Genomic DNA, 17,939 nt, shown 5'->3' with positions numbered 1-17,939 from the left:
TTGAGACGGATGCTTGTATTGTGATGTATTTCCCCCTCATGACTCCTTTTGCTCTATCCCAAAGATTTTGAATGGTTGTATCTTCATTCTCACTAGTTTCCACAAATCTTTTTAATTCTTCTCTAATTTCCTGGTTGACCCTTTCATATTTTAGTAGATGGTCCTTAACCTCCACCTGTTTGAAATCCATCCAAACTACTTCTTGTGATTTCGTTCTAATTTCAAAGTATTATGGTCTGAAAATATGCAGGGGACAATCCCAATGTTTTGGTATCGGTTAAGACTTGATTGGTGACCCAGTATGTGGCCTATTCTGGAGAAAGTTCCATGTGCATTTGGGAAGAATGTGTATTCAGTTGTGTTTGGATGTAGGATTCTATAAATATCTGTGAAATCCATCTGGTCCAGTGTATCATTTAACACTCGTTTCTTTGGAGATGTTGTGCTTCGAAGATCTGTTGATTATAGAAAGCGCTGTGTTCAACTCACCAAGTATAAGTGTATTATTATCTAAGTATGTCTTAACATTGGTTACTACCTGATTGATATACTTGGCAGCACCCACATTAGGTGCATATATATTTATGATTGTTAGGTCCTTTCTAGTATAGATCCTTTAAGTATGATATAGTGTCACTGTTCATCTCTTACTACAGTCTTTGGGATAAACTAATTCATCTCATATAAGGATGGCTACCCCTGCTGTCGTTTGAGGACCATTTGAATGGCAAATTATTCCACAACCTTTTATTTTCAGGTTGTAGGTGACCTTACGTCTAAAATGAGTCTCTTGTAGACAGCAAGTAGATGGGGCCTGCTTTTTTATCCAGTCAGAAACCCTGCACCTTTTGATGGGGTCATTAAGCCCATTCACGTTCAGAATTACTATTGAAAGATATGAATTTAGTGTCATCATGATACCTATTCAGTTCCTGTTTTTGTGGATTGTTTCCTTGGACTACCTCTTTCTTTTACTGAGTCCCCCTTAATATTTCTTGCAGAGCTGGTTTGGTGCTCATCATATTCTTTCAGTTTCTGCCTATCTTGGAAGCTCTTTATCTCTCCTATTCTGAATGAGCTCCTGCTCGATAGAGTATTCTTGGCTGCAGGTTCTTCTCATTTAGGACCCTGACTATATCCTGCCAGCACTTTCTGGCCTGCCAGGCCTCTGTGGCGAGCTCTGCTGTTATTCTAATACTTCTGCTCATAAGCGTTAGGGATTTCTTGTCTCTTGCTGCTTTAAGGATCTTCTCTTTATCTTTGGAATTTGTAAGTTTTACTATTAAAGGTCGAGGTGTTGAGTGGTTTTTATTCATTTCCCCAGGGCAGGGGTGGGGGGGAATCTATCTCCTGTATCTGAATGCCTGTTTCCCTTCCCAAGTAAGGGAAGTTCTCAGCTATGATTTGTCCAAATACACCTTCTGGTCCTCTGTCTCTGTCGGTGCCCTCTGGAACCCCAATTAAACGTAGATTTTTTGCTGCTGAGGCTGTCATTTATTTCCCTTAACCTTTCCTCGTGATCTTTTTTTTTTTCTTTTTTCCTCAGCTTCCTTCCTTGCCATCAACTTGTCTTGTATGTCACTCACTGGTTCTTCTACCTCGTTAACCCTCATTGTTAGGACCTCCAGTTTGGATTGCATCTCATTTAATTGATTTTTAATTTCAGGCTGATGAGATCTCAATTCTGCAGTCATGAAGTATCTTAAATCCCTTATCCTTATTTCTAGAGCCACCAGTAGGTTTAGAATTGTGTTTCTGAATTGGCTTTCTGAATTTGAATTGTATTCCAAACTTTGTAACTCTATGGGAGAGAGGATGTTTCTGATTCTTTCCTTTGTGGTGAATTTTTCCTTCTAGTCATTTTTCTCAGTGCAGAGTGGCCAGAAACAAGTTGTACTGGAAAAAGGAGAAAGATAGAGAGAGAAAAAAAAGGGGGGGGGGAGGCAGGAAACAGAAAACAAAAAACAAGAGGGAGTATCCTCTGATTCTATATATTGTAAATCCCTCGACTTCCCCTGTTAGTTTCCAGCACTGCTTTGGTCAAGAACTTGCTTTCCCTGTCCTTCCAGCTGGTCTTCTGGGGCATGGGTCTGCTTCTACAAGCAATGCTGATTCTCAGAGGTGTGTGCACCTGGGGGAGCTGCCCAGCCCCCTGCCAGGTGCAGGGCTCAGTGGGAGCTGTTTATCCTATGAGGACCCTGCTGAGTCCCTGGTAAAAAGTGACAGTAGGAGGAACAACAGTGGCGGCGGCCAGGTCTCCAGCCCTGGAGTCAGCTCCCGCAGTAATTACCACAGCTCCCAGTCCGAAGGGGCCTGGGTGCTCCACAGGCGGGCTGCACCCAGAGCAGGAGCCTCCTTACTGCCCTGTGTTCTCTTGGCTTCCGCCTGTCCCGGGGGGAGTGCCAGATCCTGGGCTGCTTCCCCTGGTGCCCTGGGATCTGGGGCCTGTGCCGGTGGAATCACGCTCCTGGGCCATGCAGCCCCCTCGAAGCGGAGCCGCCGCCTGAGCCGCTCCTGGCCCCTCCGGGCGCATGCTGCAGCCCTTTAGGGAGCTCGGCCCATAGTATGTGGCGCCCTCTCCCTTGGGGCGCAGTTCCTCTGTTAGTGCCCCTGGGAGCCTGAGGGCATCCCTGCCCATCCTGGGATCCTGCCCGAACTCCCTGCAAGTGCCTTTCCTTCCGGGAAGATTGGTAAACCTGCATCTCTGGGACTGGCCTTTCCTGTACTGGGGTCACTTGCCGCCAGGTCTGAGCCAGGCTCTTTGCGGGGCCTCCTCCCCCTTGGATGCTTTTTATTTTTTCCGTCTTCCTACTTTGATAGAAGTGAAAACTCTTTTCACTGTAGCATTCCAGCTGTTTTCTCTTTAAATCTCAGGCCGAATTCCTTGTGCTCTCTTAAGTAAAATCCTTTTTATTTTAAAAGTGGCTTAAAAAAATCCATGGATGCTACATTTGTGGTGAGCATAGTATAATGCATACAGAAACCGAATGCCTATGCTGTACACCTGAAACTACTGTAACGGGTTAACTATACTCAAGTAGAAAAAACTTTTAACTCCATAAAATAAAATAAAATAAAATAAAATAAAATAAAATAAAATAGGAGATAAAAGAACTGATGCCACAGATATACAAGTATCACAAGAGATTATTGTGAACCATATTGCAAGCACCCATATTGTGAAGTCTATATGGCCAAGAACAAGGAACAGCCTTGCTCTACACTGAATATTTCTATACCCACTCCTCCAAACTCAGGTTTTAAGTCTTAGTGTTCAATGTGATGATATTTGGAGGTGATGCCTTTGGTAAGTGATTAAGTCATGAAGGTGTAGTCCTCCTGATTTGAGATTAGTGCCCTTCTAAAGGAGGCTGGAGTGAGCTCCCTTGACCCTGTCCCTTATGAAGACATAGGAGGAAGACAGGCACTCATGAACCAGGAAGCAGACCCTCACTGGACACTAATCTGTCAGTGCCTTGATTTTGGACTTCCTAGACTCCAGAACTATGAGAAATAGTAAGATAGTTTATCAAGATAGCTGATCCTGGGGATCCCTGGGTGGCTCAGCGGTTTGGCACCAGCCTTTGTCCCAGGGCATGATCCTGGAGTCCCAGCATCTTGCAAGCCCAAGTCTTGCATTGGGCTCCCGGCATGGAGCCTGCTTCTCCCTCCTCTTGTGTCTCTGCCTCTCTCTTTCTCTCTCTCTCTACATCTATCATAAATAAATAAATCTTAAAAAAAGATAGCTGAGCTGATAGAAGCTCAATATGCAAAGTATTTTTATTTCTATAAGCTATAAACAGGAAATGAAGTTGATTTTTAAAAATAATTTAAAATAGGATCAAAAGTATCAAATAACTGAAAATAAATCTAAAATATATCTTGCAGGATCTTTATAAGAAATTTTTTTAAACACTGAGAGTAGAGCAATTAAAATATTGTTTGGAAAACTCAGTATTATAAATGTCTCTTCCCTTCAAAATATTTATAGATTCAATGCAATCCCAATCCAAATCTTTGCATTGTAAAGCTTCATAAGTTGATTATAAAAGACCTATGGAGCCCTTTCCCCCTTTATCCTTTCCGTTCCCAAAGATTTCAGTCCAAAAGCACAGGAACAGAAACAAGGAGCGGTGGTGTCCCAGAGGGAGGTATTGGAGCCTGGCACAGAATTGGGAAGGCATAAATGTAGGAGTGCCACCTGAACAGTCTTAGAGTTCAAGACATAGCATCTCTGAAAGGTGAGTAACTTAGGATGAGGTATCACAGACTTCAAAGGTTCAGGAGGCATCCACACAGGGAAAGAACAGCCCAGCATGGGTTTTCAGAGCCTGTAAGTGAGGCACATCATCTGCAGAAGTGGCCTGGTACAGGGTATCTCAGAAAGGAGGTTTTTATATATCTCAAAGTACTTCTCCATAAAATACTAATTGTAAAGTGCAAAGTTAACATTCTGGGGAAGAAAACTGAAGATACTACTCCAGCGATCAACGTCACCAACCATGGGACAAATCAAAACTGTAGGTCACATGATATGATGCAATGAGAAGAGTAGAGGACCAGTTCAGTTGTGCTCTTGCTAAAATACATATATGTATATGTATATAAATATAATCTTAATTTTATCATAAGGAAACATAAGATACGTAAGAAAAACCCACACTGAAAAGACATTCTACGTTACTGGAATGAACTCTTCAAAGGATTAAAAGTCACAAAAATCAATGGAAAGACTAAGGAACTGTTCTAAACTGAAAGAGACTAAGAAACACAACATCTTAGTTCAGTACATGGTTTTGAATAGGACCTTCCTTGCTATAAAGGATACTACAGACAAATGTCAGAGCTTTAAAAGAATAGGTTTATTTTATTTTTTTAGAAGATTTTATTTATTCATGAGACACACACACACACACAGAGAGAGAGAGAGAGAGAGAGATGCAGAGACACAGACAGAGGGAGAAGCAGGCTCCATGCTATGAAAGGAGCCTGATGTGGGACTCGATCCCCGGTCTCCAGGATCACACCTTGAGCTGCAGGCGGTGCTAAACCACTGCGCCACCAGGGCTGCCCAGAATATGAGGTTTAGATGATAGAGGGGATAGTTGACGTAGCAATTGCACAACTGGGTATTTACCCCATAGATACAAATGTAGTGAAATGAAGGGGCACCTGCACCTCAATGTTTATGGTAGCAATATCCACAATACCCAAACTGTGGAAGGAGCCAAGATGTCCTTCAACAGAGGAATGGATAAAGAAGATGTGGTATGGGACCCCTGGGTGGCTCAGTGGTTGAGTGTCTGCCTTTGGCTCAGGGCATGATCCTGGGATCCGGGAAGAGTCCCATGTCCGGCTCCCTGAATGGAGTTTGCTTCTCCCCCTGCCTGTGTCTCTGCCTCTCTCTCTCTCTCATGAGTAAATAGATGAATTCTTTTAAAAAAAAGATGTGATATACATACAAAATGGAATATTACTCAGACGTCAGAAAGGATGAAAACCTACCACTTACATCAATGGGCATGGAACTAGAGGGTATCAGGCTGAGTGAAACAAGTCAACTGGAGAAAGACAATGATCATATGGTCTCCCTCATAGGTGGAATATAAGAAATAGTGCAAGGAGGGGAAACTGAATGGGGAAAAATCAGAGAGGAAGACAAACCATGAGAGACTCAACTCCAGAAAACATACTGAAGGTTGCTGAAAGGGAAGTGAATGGGGGGATGGGGTAAATCAGTGATGGTCATGAAGGAGGGCATGTGACGTGATGAGCACTTGGTGTTACATGCAACTGATGAATTATCGAAAACTTTATCTGAAAATGATGACCCTTCTAAATGTTGGGAAATTGAATTTAAATTTAAAAACATAATGTATACCTAACATAGTTTGAATGGGTGTACTTATATGCCAATTTTTAAAAAACACAGTACTGTAAATGTATTTTCTCTTCCTTCTTATCTTTTTTTAAAAGATTTTATTTATTCATAAGAGGCAGAGAGAGAGAGAGAGAGAGAGAGAGAGGCAGAGACACAGGCAGAGGGAGAAGCAGGCTCCATGCAGGGAGCCTGATGTGGGACTTGATCCCGGGTCTCCAGCATCACACCCGGGCTGAAGGCGGCGCTAAACCGCTGAGCCACCCGGGCTACCCTCTTCTGATTTTTCTTAATAACATTTTTCTCTAGCTTACTTTATAAGGAGAATATAGAATGGAATACATATAACACACAAAAAATAGGTTAATTGACTGTTTTGGTACAATATTCTGGTCAACAGTAGATTAGTAGTAGTTAAGTGCCTGGGGAGTCAAAAGTTCACAGATTTTTACACAGAGGATCAGTGCCCCCCTAAGCTCCACATTATTCAAGGGACAATTGTATTAGTGTTGATTTTCTGATTGGCAGGGTTGTACGGTAGCTATGTGGAATGTACTGACTTGCAGGATATAGGGGCCACAGGAATTGGGCATAAATTAACAATTTACTTTCAAACCATTCTGGAGGGAAAAGGTCGTTTTCTCTATTTTTTCTTTTCTCTAATTTTAAGACTCTTCTCAAAAAGTAAATTAAAAAAAAAAGAAAAGATAAAAAGCCTTAGGCAAATCTTTTTCACCATGAGGAAAGAACTATGAATAATAAGTATTTAAAATTGAAATTATACACAGGGTTTATGGCACTATAAAAATTGAAATACATACAAACATTGGTGATAGCTTTAGCAGCAGTATATCAAAATGATGTGTGTCTAAATCCATATGTCTAGTAATAAAACATAGAAAATACAAAAAAAAAAAAAACAACTACCAATTACCAGCCCCAAAACATTATCAACAACTTGGTCCGATCTACTTGGGCAGATTGGAGCCTGTAAAACTCAATAATGCTGGTTTCCATGTAGAAAATATGCTTAAATTTAATCAGATGCCAAGAAACATAGCTTAAAATAATATATAAACTTTCATTACACACGATATAACAACATTTCCTTTAATAAAGATTTTTTGTACATCAGATATTTACTGGGAAACAATTAAAATGTTATATTAAACATCTAGGTAATAAACTTTTACTATATAGCTTTCAGATCATATACTTTCTATTCAAAATCTCTACATATTCTCGTGATGCTTGCAGTACTAGATCTTGATTTACATTTGATTCGTCAGTAGGTCCTAAAGGAGAAGATCTACAGAATCCTGATTCTCAATCATGAGCAACTGAAAAAGAGAAAGAATAATATTCTTTATCTGAAATACTTTGTAGTTAACTAGAAGTTAGTAAAAAAAAAGTTGGAATCTTCTGAGTGTTAAAAGGATGAAAAATATCTACATATAACTACAATATAAAATACAAGATTACTATTAAATCAAGTTTGCTCACGATTGCCCATTGAATTAATTACTACTGTGGATAAACACTAGAGCTTCTGGTTTTCTCATTACAAGATGAGATTGCAAGCTGATGGCACAGTCCACCCCTGAACAATCATATACTATCAACTGAAAAATCTAACAGGCAATATCTAGAGTCAAATATATCATGGCAGGTTTAAAACAAGACATTATAAGAACACACAGAAGGGACATCCTGGTTTTCTATCAATATTGTCTGCTTTTCTGTGGAGGGAATAGGAAGGCTGATACCTGAAAGATTACTCTCTGCAAAGCAGCAGAGTAGGGTAATGGCGACAGAGAAGGCTCACCAATGTGGCAAGAACCAAATTGATTTGGGTGCTTATATTCCATGCTAAGAAACCTGGAATTTTACCCAATGGCAAAACCAGTGGCTGGAGATTGAAATGTCACCTGTCAAGGGACAGCTATATGAACTATATAATTGCTTAACTAAGTATTACTGAGACAAGTCTGGTCTGTTTGGTCTACCACTAGCAGAAACAAGAATTTGAGAACGCCCACATTTTCAGATTGACAGTTCCATAGCGATGGCACAAGTGAAGGAAGATTACAGCCAAAAGTGCTAACAGGCATACAGGCTGCAGGTTTTTAAAAAAGGTATGAGGGATCCCTGGGTGGCACAGCGGTTTGGCGCCTGTCTTTGGCCCAGGGCACGATCCTGGAGACCCGGGATCGAATCCCACGTCGGGCTCCCTGCATGGAGCCTGCTTCTCCCTCTGCCTGTGTCTCTGCCTCTCTGTCTCTCTCTGTGTGGCTATCATGAATAAATAAATAAAATCTTAAAAAATAAAAATAAAAAAGGTATGAAACACGATGACCAAATGAGGAATAAGTCTCTTATTCACTATGTTTATGTTTTACATTTTTTATTAGATATATCTAGACAAAATTTTAACAAGGGGAAGGGATGCCAGTTACTATTTGTGGTTTATTTCAGAAATTAATGACCATCTAAATTTGTGAATTTGGCAACATACCTTCTTTTAGTTCTCTGATTATACTGTCTTCCAACATCTGCTGCATCTGAAATAAGTTAAACGTTACTTACAATGTTCAAGTTAAACAAGAGACATTATTGTAGGAATTTTATTTTGCTTATGAAACGTGGTCTGGAAATGATACTTTTAGAAAGTAAAAGCTACAATTTGCTTAAATAGAAAGCTAATCACATAAATAAAATAAATCCCTACTTATTTTAATCTGGATAACTGAGAAGAAACCTATAATGCTGTTTAGAGGATTCTAATAAAAAGTACAATTAATATTGATCAATCGAATATACAGAATTTCTGGAAGAAGAGGACGATGGTGGAGGAGTAGGAGACCCTAGTTTTGTCTGGTGTCTGGGATTCAGCTACATAGGTATCAAATCATTCTGAACACCTGTGGACTCAGACAGAGATCCAAGAAAAGAATTGTTGCAATTCTACAAATAGAACAGCGACCGCTTTCTGCAAGGTAGGAGGTGTGGAGAAATGAATCAGAGGCATATATCAGAAGATTAAACCAGGGCGGCAGGGAACCTCTGGAAGCCAGAAGGCAAGTCCTGGAAAGTGATATAGCAGCAGAGTGCACAACCAGAACTTTTAAGAGGTCTGTTCCAGTGAGGACATCCCTGTCTGAAAGATGCTCAGGTGGCAACGGGGGGCAGCATCCTAAGTGGGACGGACAGTGTGGTCTCAGGATCCCTGGGGGGGCGGGGTCACAGAAGGAATGGGGGCGGCGCCTGAGTATGGCAGTTGCCAAGGCGTTTGAGCGGGGAAGCCAGTTGCAATCAGTGAGCCCAGGAGTGGGCATTCAGCTCAGTGTTGCCATAAACCCCAAACCGAGGAACAGTCAGGTGACCACTTTCCAAGCAGGAAAAACTGGGCAAGACCTCCTCCTTCCCCCCAGAGGCACAGTGTGAATGGGAGCTACAGGGGTCTGCAAAGTTTGGAAAATCGAAAGGGGGTCTGTGCTTGAGATAAAAATGCTTGGTCACAGGCTGGGTGAATACAGAGTGCAGACAGAAACCAGGGAGACACAGTAGGGAGTGAGATCTTTCAATTCCAGGGCTGGAAATTAGGAGGCCACCATTTTCATTCTCATCCTCTAAAGCTGCCCAGAAAGCCTTCAGGGAACAAAAGCCACAGAGAGCAATCTGGAGCTGCTTACCTGGCCTGGCCCCCTGGCAAGGGTGGTGCAATCCCACCCTAAGCAAAGACACCTAAGAATCAGTGCAACAGGCCTCTCCCTCAGGAGGTCAGCAACAACTTCCTGCTAAGACCAACTTTACTCATCATACAGAGCTGCAGAACTCCAGTGCTAGGGGCAAACAGTATACAGAACTCATGGCTATTTCTCATGACTCCTTAGTCTTTCTATTTTAATTTTCTTTTTGCTTTCAACCATTTTCTTCATTTATCAACTCTTACAATTTACCTTTTTACACTTGCATTCAATCCTTTCACTGCTCTTAATATTATTCCTGTATATATTGAAGTTTTTCTTTCTGTACCATTTCGGGAAGTAGTTCCTTCTAAGAAATAGACTAAAATACAACCAGAATCTACTATACTGCTCTATTCTCTTCATCTGTCTGATTATAATATTTTTAAAATCTATCTTAATTTTCATATTTACAGTTACATTCTATCCTTTCATTGCATTTAATTTTATTTTTGCATATAATGAAGTTTTTCATTCTTTACAATTTTGGGATGTAGTTTCTTCTAACAAACAGACCAAAATAAACTTATGATATAGTATATTGCTCTGTTCTGTTCAACTGGCTGATAATATCCTTTTTATTTTGACTTTTAATTTCCATTTTTACACTTACATTCTAGACTTTCCTTGTATTTAATTTTATTTTTGTATATATACAAGGTTTCCTCTTAACCATTTGGGGATGCAATTTCCTAACAAAAAGACCAAAATTCACATAGTATCGGTGTACTGCTCTGCTCTCTTGATCTCTCTAATTCTATTATCTCCTTTGTTAACCTTTAAATTGGCTTCGGGTCTCTTCTGATTTGTTTAGCATGTATTTATCTGGGGTCATTCTTGATATTTTTCTATTCTGTTCTCTCACTCATCTCTTCTTCTCTGGACAGAATGACAAGATGGAAAAACTCACCGCCACAAAGAGAACAAGAGGTAGTACTGACTGCCTGGAACCTAATCAGCATGGATAGAAGGAAGAGGCTGGAGCGAGAGTTCAGAATAATGACCATCAAGATAATAGCTGGGCTTAAGAGACACTCAGAGGACACTAGAGAATGCCTTTCTGGAGAAATAAAACAACTGATATCTAATCAAGTTGAGATAAAAAAGGCTAATCTTAGTGAGATGCAATCAAAAATGAAGGTTCTAACTGCTAGGATAAATGAGGCTTCACAGAGAAGTAGTGATATAGAAGACAAAACAATGGAGAATAAAGAAGCTGAGGAAAAACAAGAGAAACAACCACTGGACTATGACAGGAGATTTTGAGAGATGATTCGTACCACACAGCAAAACAATGTTAGAATAATGGGGATCCCAGAAAAAGAGGGGAAGGAGGGGGCAGAAGGCATATTTGAGCAAATTATAGCAGAGATCTTCCCTCATCTGGGGAAAGAAACAGGCACTCAAGTGCCAGGAGGCACAGAGAACCTTCCTCAAAATCAATAAAAAACAGGTCAATATCTCCAATATAATAACAAAGCTTGCAAATTTCAGACCCAAAGAGAAAATCCTGAAAGCAGCTTGGAACACGAGGCCCTGAACCAAGAAGGAGAGAAATATTCAACTGGCAGCGGATGTATCCAAAGAGACCTAGCAGGCCAGAGAGAGCTGGCATGATATACTCAGGGTGCTCAAGGAGAAGAGTCTACAGCCAAGAATCTTATCCAGCAAGGCTCTCATTCAAAATACAAGGGGAGATAAAAAGCTTCCAGCACAAACTGAAACTAAAAGAATTTGTGATCCCTAAAACAGCTTTGCAAGAAGTGGTAAAGGGGAAACTTTAAGCAAACAGAGAGCCCAAAAGTAACACAGACCAGAACACGGACTTTACACATAATACAATGGCACTACATTCATATCTTTCAATCCTTTCTCTGAATGTAAACAAGTCAAATGCCCCAACCAAAACACACAGGGTATCACAGTAGATAAAAAAAAAGCAAGACCCACTGATATGCTATCTGAAAGAGACTCATTTTAGACACAAAGACAACTTCACATTGAAGGTGAGGGAGTGGAAAACCATTTATCATATTAAAGGACATGAAAAAAAACTGGAGTGGCAATATTTATATCAAACAAATTGAATTTTTTTTAAGATTTTATTTATTTATTCATGAGAGACACACAGAGAGTGAAAGGCAGAGGCACAGGCAGCGGGAGAAGCAGGCTCCGTGCGGGGAGCCTGATGTGGGACTAGATCATGACCTGAGCCGAAGGCAGATGCTCAACCACTGAGCCACCTGGTCATCCCACAAATTGGATTTTAAACCAAAGACTGCATTAAGAGAAGAAACAACAACAAAAGATGAAGAAACTCACTATGCCATAATTAAAGGGTCTATCCAAAACTAAAATTGGACAATTATAAGTTTTAATGTGTCTAAAGTGGGAGCAGCCAACTATATAAATCAACTTTCTGTTAAGATTTCATTTATTTATTTATTTGACACACACACACACACACAGAGAACACAGGCAGTGGCAGCAAGAAAGAGAGAAGCAGGCTCCCCACTGAGCAGGCAGCCTGATCAGGGCTTGATCCCAGGACCTTGAGAACATGACCTAAGCCAAAGGCAGAGCCTTAACCGACTGAGCCACCCAGGCCACCTTATAAAGCAATTAATAACAAAAATAAAGGAACACATGGATAGTCATATAATAATAGTAGGTACTTTAACACAACACTACTGTAATGGCCAGATCATCTAAGCAGATGATCCACTAGGACGCAAGGGCTCTGAATGACACATTGCACAAAATGGACTTCACAGATAACTTCAGAGCACTCCATCCTATGACAACAGAATACACATTCTTCTCGGGTGCACATGGAACAAACATTCTGCACAACAGATCACATACTCAGTCACAAATCAGCTCTCAACTGGTACCAAAAGACTGGGATCATTCCCTGCATACTTTCAGACCACAATGCTTTGAAACTGGAACTCAATCTTGACAGGAAATTTGGAAAGAATTCAAATACACAGAGGTTAAAGAATCCAACTGGGGCAGTAAGGCACATTTTAAAACCTCATAGAAACAAATGAAAATGGAAACACAACTGCTCAAAACATTTGGGATGCAGCAAAGGTCATCGAAAGAGGATAGTATATAGCAATGCAAGCCTTTCTCAAGAAATGAGAAAGGTCCTAAATACACAACCTAACCCTACACCTAAACGAGCTGGAAAAGAACAGAATATTAAAGCCTAAAACCAGCAGGAGAAGAAAATTCATAAAGATCAGAGCAGAAATCAATGAAATAGAAACCAAAGGAACAGTAGAACACATCAATGAAGTCAGGAGCTGGTTCTTTGACAGAATTAATAAGATCGATAAACCCCTGGCCAGAGATATCAAAAAGAGAACGGAGCCAAAAAATTAGGCAATCTAGAAGAAATGGACGCATTCCTGGAAAGCCACAAACTACCAAAACTGGAACAGGAAGAAACAGAAAACCTGAACAGGCCAATAACCAGGGAGGAAATTGAAGCAGTCATCAAAAACCTCCCAAGACACAAAGGTCCAGGGCCAGATGGCTTCCCAGGGGAATCCTATCAAACGTTTAAAGAAGAAACAATGCCTATTCTACTAAAGCTGTTTGGAAAGATAGAAAGGGATGGAGTACTTGCAAATTCGTTCTATGAGGCCAGCATCACCTTAATTCCAAAACCAGACAAAGACCCCACCAAAAAGAATTACAGACCAATATCCCTGATGAACATGGATGCAAAAATTCTCAACAAGATACTAGCCAATCGGATCCAACAGTACATTAAGAAAATTCTTCACCATGACCGAGTAGGATTTATCCCCGGGACACAAGGCTGGTTCAACACTCGTAAAACAATCAATGTGATTTATCATATCAGCAAGTGAAAAACCAAGAACCATATGATCCTCTCTTTAGATGCAGAGAAAGGATTTGACAAAATACAGCATCCATTCCTGATCAAAACTCTTCAGAGTGTAGGGATAGAGGGAACATTCCTCAACATCTTAAAAGCCATCTACGAAAAGACCACAGCAAATATCATTCTCAATGGGGAATCACTGGGAGCCTTTCCCCTAAGATCAGGAACAAGACAGGGATGTCTACTCTCACCACTGCTATTCAACATAGTCCTGGAAGTCCTAGCCTCAGCAATCAGACAACAAAAAGACATTAAAGGCATTCAAATTGGCAAAGAAGTCAAACTCTCCCTCTTTGCCGATGACATGATACTCTACATAGAAAACCTAAAAGCCTCCACCCCAAGATTGATAGAACTCATACAGCAATTTGGCAGCGTGGCAGGATACAAAATCAATGCCCAGAAATCAATGGCATTTCTATACACTAACAATGAGACTGAAGAAAGAGAAATTAAGGAGTCAATCCCATTTACAATTGCACCCAAAAGCATAAGATACCTAGGAATAAACCTAACCAGAGACGTAAAGGACCTATACCCTAAAAAGTATAGAACACTTCTGAAAGAAATTGAGGAAGACACAAAGAGATGGAAAAATATTCCGTGCTCATGGATTGGCAGAATTAATATTGTGAAAATGTCAATATTACCCAGGGCAATTTACACGTTTAATGCAATCCCTATGAAAATACCATGGACTTTCTTCAGAGAGCTACAACAAATTATTTTAAGATTTGTGTGGAATCAGAAGACCCCGAATAGCCAGGGGAATTTTAAAAAAGAAAACCACATCTGGGGAAATAAGATCATGAATGAAAGAAGACAGATCACGACCAGCACCAGAGAAATACAGACAACTATAAGAACACATTCTGAGCAACTATATGCCAACAAACTAAGCAATCTGGAAGAAATGGATCCCTTCCTACCAAAACTGAAACAGGAAGACACAGGAAACCTGAACAGACCCATAACCAGCAAGGAAATGGGAGCAGTCATCAAATATCTGCCAACAACCAAGAGTCCAGGACCAGGTGGCTTCCCAGGAGAATTCTACCACACATTCCAGGAAGAATTAATCTATTCTTCGGAGCTGTTTATAAAAATTAGAAATGGAAGGGAAACCTTCCAGCGTTCTCTGTGAGGCCAGCATTACTCTGATCGCAAAACCAGAGCAAGACCCCACCCAAAAGGAGAATTACACTCCAATATCCCTGATGAACATGGATGCCAAAATTTTCACCAAGACACTGGCTGGGAGGATTCAACAGTACATTAAAGGATTATTCACCATGTCCAAGTGGGTTTTATGCCTGGGCTGCAAGGGTGATTCGACATCTGCAGATGAATCAATGTGATACACTACAGAAATAAAAGAAAGGATAAGAACCATAGGATCCTCTCAAGAGATGCAGAAAAAGCAGTTGACAAAGTGCAGCACCCTTTCCGGATCAATACTCTTCGCAGTGCAGGGAGGGGGGGGAGCATATCTCAATATCATAAAAGCCATCTACGAAAAGCCCACACCTGATGCCATTCTTAAGGGGAAAAACTGAGAGCTTTGCCACTAAGGTCAGGAACACGACAGGGAAGTCCACTCTCTGGACAACCAGTGTTGTTCGACATAGCCTCAGCATTTAGACAACAAAAAGAAATAAAAAGGCGTCTGAATCAGAAAAGAACTCAAACTCTCACTTTTCTCAGAGGACATGATATCCTATGTGGAAAACCCAAAAGACTCCACCCCAACGTTGCTAGGACCCTTTCCTGAATTCAGCAAAGCAGCAGGATAGGAAATCCATGCACAGAAATCAGTTGCATTTCTATACACTAACAATGAGATGGAAGAAAGAGAAACTGAGGAGTCGATTCCATTGACCATTGCAGCAAACACCATAAGATGCCTAGGAATAAACCTACCCAGAGAGACAAAGGATCTATACTCTGAAGATGACAGGACATTCTGGAAAGAAATTGAGAAAGGTGTAAAGAACTGGAAATACATTCCATGCTCATGGATTGAAAGAATTAAATATTGTTAAAATGTTTATGCTAGCTCCATCAATCTATATATTCAATGCAATCTCTATCAAAATACTACCAACTCCTTTTATACAGCTGGAGTAAATAACGGTAAGATTTGTTTGGAACCTTAGAAGACCCCGAATAGCCAAACATATGTTGATAGAGGTAGCCATAGCTGGTGGCATTACAAGCCGGACTTCAAGCTCTATTTTAAAGCTGTGATCAACAAGACAGTATGGTACTGGCACAAAAGCAGACATGTCGATCAATGGCCCAGAAGAGAAAACCCAGAAGTGGACCCTCAACTCTATGGTCCACTCCTCTTCAACAATACTGGAAAGAAAATCCAATGGAGACAAAGCAGTCTCTTCAACAAATGGTGTGGGAAATCAGACCACCACATGTAGAAGAATAAAACGGGACCATTTTCTTATGCTATACACAAAAATAGAGTCAAAATGGATGAAACACCCAAATGTGAGATAGGAATCCATCAAAATCCTAGAGGAGAACACAGCCAGCAACCTCTGTGACCTCGGCTGCCGCAACTTCTTGCTAGAACATGTCACCAGATGCCAAAATGACCTACTGGGAATTCATCAAGATAAAAAGCTTTTGCACAGCAAGGAAACAGTTGACAAAACCAAAAGACAACTGACAGAATGGGAGAAGGTGTTTGCAAATGCCTTATCAGATAAAAGGCTGGTATGCAAAGTCTATAAAGAGCTGATCAAAGTCAACACCCAAAGAAAGATAACCCAATGAAGAAATGGGCAGAAGAAATGAAAGGACATGTCTCCAAAGAAGACATACATATGGCCAACAGACACATGAAAACATGCTCAACATCAGCTGGCACTAGAGAAATACAAATCAAAACCACGGTGAGTTTCCCCCTCACACCTTTCATAATGGCCAAAATTAGCAAGTCTGGAAATGACAGATGTTGGCGGGAATGCAGAGAAAGGGGGATCCTCTTATGATGTTGGTGAGAATACAACCTGGTGCAGCTCCTCTGGAAATCAGTACCGGAGGTTCCTCAAAGAGTTGAAAAAGGAGCTACCTATGTAAAACCCAGCAATTGCGCTAGAAGGTATGAATCCCGAAGATCACTTTGGTCGGGATCCAAAGGGGCACCTGCACCCATATGTTTATACCAGTAATATCCTCAATAGCCAACCTGAGAGATATGGATGTTCTTTGAAAGAGGTATGCATAAAGAAGATGTGATGTAGATATAAATAAATAAGTATCATATTTATTTATTAGACAGAGAGAGAGAGGGAGGGAGAGAGAGAACAGAATATTACTCAGCCAATAAATAATGAAATCTTGGGACCCCTGGGTGGCTCAGTGGCTGAGAGTAGGCCTTTGGCTCCGGGCATGATATATATATCATAACATTATAAGCTAGTTAATTGAATTTAAATAAAAAATAGTAAAGAAACCAATGGAGCTAGGAATGTGAAATAAAAGAATATACATAACTTCTGAAGGATCTTTGTAACTTCTGTTACAAAATTGTAAACAAGAGTCATTTTACACTTTAATAGTTTGTGATTTTCAGAAAAAGTGCCCTTTATGAGAGATTAATCATTTGTTTAATAAATTATTCCTCCGAATGAACTTTCCACTTTTGCACTTTTGATTTTGCACTCAACAAAATCTTGAGGTATGTTGTATGCTCTATTTTTCAGCACAGACTCTTAAATACATAAAACAATGGAAGTGGGACTACATAAAGTCATGTGGAATTTCTCCCGGTAATATTGAGTAAAACTATTTTGTTATCTATATGATGACTGATGTACTTCTTTTCATGTGAACACAGAGATTTCAGAAAATCTGCTTCAGGAAAGGAAAAAATATAAGCTAGCACTAGTTTTCCAACTTAGTTTCGCATTGATAAGTTTCTAGAATTAGAAACAAGGAAAAGAAATTTTAACTGTAACTTTGTTTCCTTTCTATGAATTAGGACCAATTTTTGAAGCACCTGACTTACTATAGTTATCATTATCTACTTAATTATGAAATATTTAGGAATATTTCAGACTACAGTTGACCTTTGAGCAACACAGTGGTTAGGTGCACTTACCCCCGTGCAGTCAAAACTCTGTATAATTTCTGATTCTCCCAAAATTTAATTACTAATAGCCTACTGTTGATGGGAAGCCTTACCAATAACACAGTCCATTAATACATGGTTTGTACATTACATGTGTTATATAATATATTCTTAAAATAAAGTAAGCTAGAGAAAAAAAGGTTATTGAGAAAAACATAAGAGAAAATACAGTACAACACAACAGCCAAGAAAGTCCATGTGTAGGCTAACTAGACCTGCAGCTTCAATTCCATGTTGGTCAAGGAT

General features: G+C 40.2%; 1 protein-coding gene across 5 annotated transcripts in view; it reads right to left on the bottom strand.

Moving 5' to 3' along the window:
* LOC140629427 (ankyrin repeat domain-containing protein 26-like) overlaps positions 1 to 17,939 on the bottom strand; it is a 171,683-nt gene that overhangs the window by 17,661 nt on the left and 136,083 nt on the right. Inside the window, exons 30-31 of one of the 5 annotated variants that reach the window (XM_072818896.1) lie at positions 8,394 to 8,439; positions 6,975 to 7,218 (exon numbers count right to left, since the gene is read on the bottom strand). The exons of 3 other annotated variants lie outside the window; for them this stretch is intronic. In XM_072818896.1, the coding sequence (XP_072674997.1) occupies positions 7,205 to 7,218; positions 8,394 to 8,439 (60 nt within the window). In that variant the 3' untranslated portion in view covers positions 6,975 to 7,204. Of the gene's footprint in view, positions 1 to 6,974; positions 7,219 to 8,393; positions 8,440 to 17,939 lie in introns of those variants that run through there. One more of the 5 variants, XM_072818897.1, reaches the window with a different exon arrangement.

Source organism: Canis lupus (assembly GCF_048164855.1).
Source record: "Canis lupus baileyi chromosome 5 unlocalized genomic scaffold, mCanLup2.hap1 SUPER_5_unloc_4, whole genome shotgun sequence".
Lineage (NCBI taxonomy): Eukaryota > Metazoa > Chordata > Mammalia > Carnivora > Canidae > Canis > Canis lupus.
The sequence above is the reverse complement of the archived record's forward strand: the minus strand, read 5'-3'. Positions and strand labels throughout refer to the sequence as shown.